Source organism: Lactuca sativa, chromosome 5, assembly GCF_002870075.4.
Source record: "Lactuca sativa cultivar Salinas chromosome 5, Lsat_Salinas_v11, whole genome shotgun sequence".
Lineage (NCBI taxonomy): Eukaryota > Viridiplantae > Streptophyta > Magnoliopsida > Asterales > Asteraceae > Lactuca > Lactuca sativa.
Window position 1 is genome coordinate 228,253,960 of NC_056627.2, and position 9,932 is coordinate 228,263,891.

A 9,932-nucleotide genomic window follows, 5' to 3' on the forward strand; every position below is an offset into this window, starting at 1 on the left:
AAAAAATTGAAAAAAAAAAAAAAGAAGCAAACATACATAACCTTACACATCAATCTTGCCAAACATTTAGGAAGTGTACTATTCCTAACTTTCACATCTTTAATATATATATATATATATATATATATATATATATATATATATATATATATATATATATATATATATATATATATATATATATATATATATATATATATATATATTAATTTAATTTGCTAATTATTATTAGTATTAATATTAGTTAATTATTTCACATTATTTGTAAAAATGAAAAGCCTACGAAGAATGTTACATAGCTTTGCCAAAATTATAAAATTAAAGATTAAAAGCTATGTTTTGATGATATTTTGGATAATATTAATGTATTCAATCATTTAAGAATTATCTATATAAATACTTCCGTGATATAAATATTTATGTTTTCACACAGTTAGTTTTAGATTACATTGTTTTTGTGTGTTTATCTTGGTCATGGAGAAATTTTACATTGCGTTAGATATGATATACTGTGATCATATAATATTTATAAAATACATGCTATTTGTAAACGTAAATTATTATGACCCGACCTGATTATTTTAATCATTTTGACCGAATCAATTATATAGTCGTTGGTTACTCCCCCAACAGAAAAAATGCTGCATCACTGTTCAAAATAGAATGAGTCTTTGCCGTTCGAAAAAAATAAATAAATAAATAAAGTTTATATGGAATTTTGTTCGAAAATAATTTAAACACTAACTTCATGACGTTTCATATAATTGCAAGGAATCCACGTATCGGCATAATGGGTTTTAGAGACGGAAGTATCCTTGAATTGGATTGGATGATTACAAGATCCTAAGACTTATTTATTTATTTATTTATTTTTATGATTTTGTATTTTTTTTTTCTGCTAGCTTCTTGCTGGTTTGTTGTTTTAATAATATTTTTGCAGTTCGAAAAAAAAAAATAAAGTTTATATGGAATTTTGTTCGAAAATAATTTAAACACTAACTTCATGACGTTTCATACACATCAATACACAAAGGAATCCACGTATCGTCATAATGAGAATTGAATGACAATGAATTATAATTAGTTTAGTTACAAATTTAAGGATCAGAAGTGTTACCTATCGAGGAAATAAAAAGCTTTAGTTACCTATCGAGGAAAAAAAAAAGGTTTACAAAAATCAACTACGTACAATAATAAGTGATAAATAGTATAAAAATTAATTACCGGTATGAGTTTCGTATTTTATGTAAAGACTAGTCTCCGTGCTACAAAAATCAATTTCGATGATAAATAGTATAAATTAATTACCCTTGTGTATATCAAATGCTACGAAGACCTCAATAGTCTATACCATGGCTATGAAATCTATGGTTATACTTCTCACAATATGCTTTGCATTTTTGATATCACATGGGCTATCGCAAAAGTCACCATTTGTTTCTCCTAGAAACTCGAACTTTGTCGATAATAAGGAGTTCGTACTGGAATGTTGGTCGTCTTTATTTGACCTAGGGTGGTGCTATGGTGATCTTGTAAGGGCTGCAGAAAGAGGCAAAGTTGATGCTGGTATCGCGCCAACTTGTTGCAAAGCTGCCAGAAGCATGGATTCTGGGTGTTGGTCTAACATATTTCCTTACAATCCATTCTTCCCTCAAGTCTTGCAAGCATACTGTTTACGTTTTCCATCAGCACCTCCTCCACCATCAAATGCAGGTTCAAGAACACCAGAGCTTCAGGGACCATCCATGGCATCTCCTCCTACACCGGTGAATACAGATGTGCAACCACCAAAGGCTGAGGGACCATCCATGGGGTCTCCTACACCGGTGAACGCTGAAGTGCCAACACCAAATGCTGATGAACCAACATCCATGGAGTCTCCTACACCGATGAATGCAGATGTTCCAACACCAGATGTGCTAACACCAAGTGCCGAAGGACCAATCTTTCTTGCACCATTTGCTCTACCACCGTTTGCACCATCTCCAATTACTGAGGGACTGTTCATGGATATGCCAAGGGGTGAGGGTCCAGTTTAACAGCCATTGATTCACTTTTAAATTACTTTGAACTTATATGAAACGAGAGCATGTTATATGAAATGTTGTTGCAAACATAATTACGGGCTTTTCCATATAGCTAATTAAATAAGCTCTTATCTTTATATATATTATATCTAATTCTTTGTTTTTCCATATAATTAAAGTTATTGCAAATAAAGCTAGCTAGCATGATTAATAATCATGTAACTATAGATTTAGTTTGTGGTTGATCGGGTAGTCACTGATTAGCAAACTTACACATGTTTTGCATCAAATATAAGTCTGGAATGTTTCAGTATTGTTTTTAATTAGATCAAATTTTTTTGCCGCCTAACCGATCTAACCGTGTGAATTCTAACCAATACATAATGAACTTTTGCCTAAGGGCCTTCTAACCCAATAGTATCTGTTGTTGTCTTCCATCTTTGAGGTTGAAGGTTCAGTTGTGTTGTGGATATTAATGAAATTAGATTTGTTAGATTAAAAGTAGATTAGATTTGCCAATAAAAAAAACATAACGTACTTACACCCGAAAAAATTACCCAAGGACAAAATCTATGGGTAATTTATCCACACATTTCCTATTGATTTTCCACCACCGAAAAAAACCATAATTTACAAAGTATTTCTCACAGATTACACGGTGAGTGCCCATGGAAAGAAATTTGTGGAAAATCCGTGGGAAAAATATGGCCGTCACTCAAAACTTATCCATAGAGTTCGAAAAATGGGAAAACGCTTTGGCATGTGTATAATCCGTGAGTAATTGTGTAACAACCATTGTTAAGGTATTTTCCATTTCAATCCCTTGGTGTGAAATTTATTACAAATTGCTCCTAAAGCCCCAATGCAGGGGACACATGAATTTTCTTGTACGTTGGGTATACTCTTAGGTACGTAGGGCATACGTGACATAAGTTGTTTGTACAACTTGTATTTGAGTTTGTATCTTACCATTTAAGGCTAAATGTTTATTAAGATATATATATATATATATATATATATATATATATATATATATATATATATATATATATATATATATATATATATATATATATATATATATATATATATATATATATATAGTCAGGATCAAATAGGAACCCAAAAATTAGTAGAAACCGCGATGACTATTCTCCATCAATCACTTCGTCAATGACATAAATGTCAAACCCATGTATTTGGTCGTGACACATTCGCACGCGGCGCACGTGCATGGAATGTAATACGGACTCGAGGCAATAATTATGTGCGACGAAAATCCATGGAACGTCATTTAAATGAATTTTTCTTTTCTTTTTCATTTATTCTGTTCTTTTTTAATTATTTTTTTGTTTTTCGTTAAAAATTTCATTTTTTTAAAATAGGTATAGGCTCGGTATTAATGTTTTCAATTTTTTTTATGTGTTTCGTTTTTTTTATTTTTTTTTATTTTTTCTTTTTTTTAATATCTTTACTACACACTTGAAGATAATATGGATTTATTATTATTATTTTTTTATTATTTTTTGTTTTTTGTTTTTTTGTTTTTGATTTTTTAAACTAAATATCGGTTTGAGTTTTTAGTGTTTAACAATCATAAAATTTTTAATAAAAAGAAAATTAAGGATCATAATACGTTCCGTTCATACTCTTTTTTGAATCATATTATTTTTGAATCATAGTATTTTGAATCATAACAATATTATACATCATATATTTTTGGAACATTTTAATTTGGATCATAATATATTGAATTAAATAAAGTTTTTGTTCAATACAGCATTTCGATCATTATATTTTTTGAATTATTTAATTTTGATAATAAAAAATATAATAATTAAGGAACATTAAATATTTGAATCAAAATAATTTTAGATCATAACAAGTTAAGGATAATAAACATAAAGTTAAGGATAGTAAACATACTGAATCATAATATTTTTGAATCATAAATATTTTGAATCATCTCTATTTGCAACATATTATGTTCAACATTTTTTTAAAAAACTTTAATCTTTTAAAATCAAGTTTAGTATCTAAAACACCTTATTTTTTAAAAATTCTTTTTACAATATCATTAGAAAAGTGAGTAGAAGTATACCTTAAATTTTTATAATATTTGGAGAACTTTTTTATGGGTTTTTTTTATAAATATAAAAAATAAAAATATATATTTTATTTTTAAATTTTCATGATTGTGCTCATTTTATAGAGACTTAAATTTGAAGAACTTTAGTTTTTTCAGATTTTTTTTCAAAGAAAACAAAAGGTTATGGCCGAAAAACTAACCGAGTGTACAAAAAAAATCCACCAGCGGCTGGACACTTGTCATGCATGGCCGAATTTTCATTTTCATTTTTTTTTCTTTTAATCTTTTTGCTTTTATCACTTGTACCCTCAAAACAATCAACCTTCCTTGAAAATTATCAAAATCTCGCAATTAATTATGAAAATATCATATTATCTCATGAGATTTTGACAATAAATAAAAGCAAATCTTGACCATTTAATTTTTCAATTTTATATATATATATATATATATATATATATATATATATATATATATATATATATATATATATATATATATATATATCATCCTCTCCAAACACAACCTATGTCTCCTAGTAAGACTTGAACCTATGACCTCTCATTTGAGAGAATCACTCCTTACCGCTAGGCCAAAGGACTTTTGGTTAATGAAAAATAGTCAATGCATAAAAGTATTATATTTAAATAATGAAATCAAGCAAAATTCAAAACCAACATACTTTTAGGTCTACAACTAGATAGGACTATATTTTGGGACTAAAAATAATTTCAAAAATCAAAACACAAAAATTAATAATATGATTATTTGACTATGAAACAACCAACAAATTATTAATAGACATGAAATATACTCGTCTTTTACCTAATCCGTAAAATTAATAAATCAATGTATAACATCCAACTTTGATTATAAGCTTTGCACTTTCATTCTAAATGCCATTAAAACAAAAGCAACAAAGTATACTGTTATTTTTGGTCTTTAGCAAAACAAAAGAGACACGAATTAAATAAAACACATACCTACATAGCTTTTTTTTTTTGTAAAACTATTAACACATACATGCACACATACACACATGTACATCCATTCCTTTTTTTTTTTTTTTGTAAAACTATTAATACAATTACATTCCTATTTAAGAGAAAGACACATGAATGACTTATATGGAGAGCAGAAAAGAATGGAAACATACCAATGGTGCACCAAGACATGATGGAAAATAAAATATACCACAACATAAGATACAAATAATCAATTAATTTGAGGTTTTTAACTATAAATGAATGGTTATGCTCACAGGCCACCCATTAAACAAACATGTAAAGGTGAAAAGAAGCGATTAATATTAAATAACTATAACAAGAAAAAAATTTCTAGAAACTACAAACAATAAATGATAGGTATAGCTAGGGATATGATACCTTATTGGTGTGTGGTCCTATTACATCGTTTGGGGTCACCAAAAATGACAAATCCCAAAGATATTATACTGTTTTAGTAAAAGGTATAAGTCCTAAATCCTAATGAACACTTTAAATTAAGGGATAATGAGTTAAAAATGTATTGTATTTTTCGATTTGTACATATTTGGTCACTGAGTTTTTTTTCTGTCTATATTTTACCCTTCAACTTGCTAAATTGTACACATTCAGTCCTTATGACCTATTACTCTAGGTTAGCCGGGAAAAATTACTTAATAGGGTAATATATTTTTCATTTTGTATACATTTAGTCCTTAATATTTTTGTACATATTTAGTCCTTAACATTTTTTGTTTCAAAATAAGTCCTTTTTGTACTCATTCAGTACTTACGAATGATTTCTTTAGGTTTTTCTCACGACATTTTACGTGGAACAATCATTAATAAGGTGTTTGGGATTGTTGATGCTTATGCTCAACGCGATCTCGACTGCTTGGTTGCGTAGGTCTTGTGGTTTGACTTAGGTTTTGTATTCTGAACGTCGTAATTTCTTCATACGATATTAGATTTTAATGATCTTTATATCCACGTGTTTATTTTTCGAGTCTACTACAACCTTCATTAAGATTACTCCCATTAAAATGTAATATATTTTTACTTATAATTTTATAAAAAAACATTCATACATGCATTCATAGAAAATGTATGGACAGGGGCGGACGCAGGAATACATAGTAGGTGTTGCCGAGATGAAATAGGTGTTGCCAATACATGAAAAATAGGTATAAACGAAAAAAATCAAAATAAGTCCTTTTTTGTACTCATTCAGTACTTACGAATGATTTCTTTAAGTTTTTCTCATGACATCTTACGTGGAACGATCATTGATGAGGTGTTTGGGGTTGTTGATGCTTATGCCCAACGCGATCTCGACTGCTTGGTTGCATAGGTCTTGTGGTTTGACTTCGGTCTTCTATTCTGAACGTCGTAACTTCTTCATACGATATTAGATTTTAATGATCTTTATATCCACATATTTATTTTTCAAGTCTACTAAAACCTTCATTAAGATTACTCTCATTAAAATGTAATATATTTTTACTTACAATTTTATAAAAAAAAAAACATTCATACATGCATTCATAGAAAATGTATGGACAGGGGTGTACGCAAGAATACATAGTAGGTGTTGCCGATACATGAAAAATAGGTATAAACGAAAAAAAAAATCAAAATTTTTTCCACTACGGACAAAAAAAACAGGTGTTGTCGGTGCAACATCAGGACCAGGCTAAATCTGCCCATGTGTATGGATATAAAAATCGTAAGTAAAAATATATTATTTTTTAATGAGAGTAATCTAAATGAAAGTTGTAGTAGAATAAATACGAATGTATGGACATAAAGATTGTAAAAATCTTAGATCATGTGAAGAAATTATGACGTTCAGAACACATGACCTAAGCAACCAAGTAGTCGAGATCGCGATGGACATAAACATCAAAAGCCTCAAACACCTAAACAAAATCATTCATAAGTACTGAATAAATACAAAAACAAAAAATGACTTATTTTCCAAAAAAAAAAATTAAGGACTAAATGTGTACAAAAATATTAAGGACTAAATGTGTACAAAGTGAGAAATATATTACCCTATTAAGTCATTTTTACCGGCTAATCTAGAATAGTCGGTCATAAGTACTGAATGTGTACAGTTTAATAAGTTGAAAGGGTAAATGTAGACGAAAAGAAAAACCCAATGACCAAATGTGTATAAATCAAAAAATATATTACCCTTTTAAGTCATTATCCCTTAAATTAATAGGATAAACACAATAACAAAACAACATACTTTCATTTGACATATTAATATTTCTAGTATCGTACAATCTTTTTTTATTTATTTTTGTTTCCGAAGATGTCGATAAAAAAATTGAATTTTAGTTAATATGATAACATAGAGATGGTAGTGATTTTCTGAATAAGTAATAATAAAATATTGCCCATTTTAATGATGGTTTTGTGAAGCAATAATTGACAAAATCAAAACCGTGTTTCAGAAGTCTGACTCTAAATCTTATTAGGACATTCACAATGCATTAAATTTATTAGAGTTTAATGGATTGACACGTCATCATTTTACTTACTATACAACTCTATATTAATTTTTTTACAATGCATTGAACTCAATAGAGTCCAATGGAATATATATTTAATAGTTAAAAGGTTTTCTTTTTCTCATTGAAGAGTTCAATAGCCATTGAACTTCATATCAATTGAATGCCAACATGGCATCCCATAATGGTAGAGTTTAATCCATTGAATGTCAATTAAGTATTACACCTCATTCAACTCTCCCATTAAACTATGTATTATGGATGCTCTTAGTTATATATATATATATATATATATAATGCCAACTTCTTAATGGATTAAATATGTCAAAAAAATCGTAAACATACATCTAATGCTATCTAATTGGAATCAACTTCATCAAAGTAGGCTGAATACAAACCATCTACATAGGTCACAAAATGGTTTAAAAGATTAAAGAAAAAATACAAAACATTTACAAAAAAAACTATCAATTTCATCGACGCATTCCATCAAAGCATTGGGTACAATCTAACAAACATCAACTCCCACATCCTTGTAACCATTACAAATTAATGAACTATTCGAGCGTCCCTACACGACATCCATATAGCCTCAAAAATGTAAGAATGTTTTTTTAAAGCATGTTCAAAAGCAAAAATGTTTAACAGGAAGTTGTAGTTCAAGGTTGTAAAGTTTGAAAAGCCAAGTTGATGCATAGAAGAAAAGGAATAGCATATGCAAACCGGCGGTTTAACTGTCTTGAAAGTAAAATTTATCCATAAAATTTTAGGTACATGATGGTTTCTAAGATCAATCAAAAAAATTTATTGGCAATTATCTCATTGATACAAAGGAAGAACAAAGACGAAGATTGAACAAAAAAAATCAAACTGAATAGATACTAAGCTTCAAATCAAGTTGAAAGAAAACCTTTGATCTTAATTTCAATATCATGACTTAAGTTCTTTGTTGTAGAGCCTTATTGTGTAACGCCCGTAGATCAGGGCTAGTCAATTTAGAGACGATAAGCGTCAAAAATGACTTTTTGATAGAAGATTATTTAGGATGAATAATCCTAACTAAGTTGTAGTATATGTTACAAGGTTTCCGTGCATATAAAGAACGCCAAAATCCGAGTTATAACGAAGAAGTTATGACTTGTTGAAGTTTCGCGACAGAACCGGCACAACGCTGAATGACGTAAAAAGTGAATTTATGTTTGATTGATATTTAGCCTTAGCGATCTAAACGAGAATCGAAGATCTCGTTGTTAGTAGCGAAACGACGAAAAGTTAGGCAAGAACGGACGTCGGACGAAGAAGTTATGAATTTATAATGAAATTTTCTGTCCCGACCTATTAAAAATAAATAATAAAAATAAAAGTCAAAATTAGCCGACGGAGTCTAAACGAAAGTCGTAGAGCGTAGTCTCACCTTCGCGTGGATATAAAGAACGTCGAAAACGGAGTTCGTATGAAGAAGATATGAATTTCCGAAGTTTATTAAATATTTTGTATTTAAATTTAATTGAAAAACCCGACATTATCCGAAGGAGTCACTGATCTGATCCGAAGTACGCCCTGCGTACAGCGAAGCATGACGACCCTCGCATCAAGTGGCTTCGGATGACGAACGCCATGACGATTTCGGACCTGTACGCCCCGCGCACAGGCGTGCGCCCCGCGTACTCCGAGGCTCCAACCTCCTATAAATAGGATGTGAGGGCTGCTGAGTTCTTTTGCTATTTTCTCTCTTCTCTCTCCCGTTTTGCATCGATTTGCGTGCCAGAAATACCCCTGAGCCCCGATATTATTCTCGAACCCCGAAGCAAGTCCCGAGATCCCGAAGATCCCGAGAAGTGCGGTTCCCGAGCCGAAGCTCTGCCCGCGAGAAGTTCGATTTTTGTGAAGATCTTCCAGATCTGCTGAGGATTACTACTTCTGCAAGTAGTATGGTTTGAGTGTATTAAGTATATTGTTGTTTATATGTGTGAGTGTGTAGTTACTTTCTTCTAACACATAAATATGAAGTATTTGCTATGAAATACGTGCTATGTGTTTATATGTTATTTGTCTATTTGAGATGGGCATGGAAATTGGAGTTTTATACATGTGTTAAATGATTTAAACTGTGTAAGTATTTATATCTACAAAATTGTTAGGTAGAACATAGGTAGATGGAATAGTTGGTGACTATGAAGTTAGCGCCTATTGTATAAACCTTGGCGACGATGTGACTTCGTGCCTATTGTATAAACCTTGGCGACGATGTGACTTCGTGCCTATTTGATGAATCTTGGCGAGTATGGAGTTAGCGCACGTTGAGTAAACCTTG

The 9,932-nt window shown here is 30.2% G+C and overlaps 1 protein-coding gene across 1 annotated transcript; it reads left to right on the forward strand.

The window, feature by feature from the left end:
- Window positions 1-1,340: 1,340 nt before the first annotated feature.
- LOC111881875 (vegetative cell wall protein gp1) lies at window positions 1,341-2,121 on the forward strand. Its single transcript, XM_023878259.3, has one exon. It carries the CDS (start codon window positions 1,353-1,355, stop codon window positions 2,037-2,039), a length of 687 nt encoding a protein of 228 aa, XP_023734027.1. The 5' UTR covers window positions 1,341-1,352; the 3' UTR covers window positions 2,040-2,121.
- Window positions 2,122-9,932: the final 7,811 nt, after the last annotated feature.

Excerpts from the sequence above, each read along its gene's own strand:
- LOC111881875 (XM_023878259.3), top strand. The coding sequence starts at position 1,353 with ATGGCTATGAAATCTATGGTTATACTTCTCACAATATGCTTTGCATTT.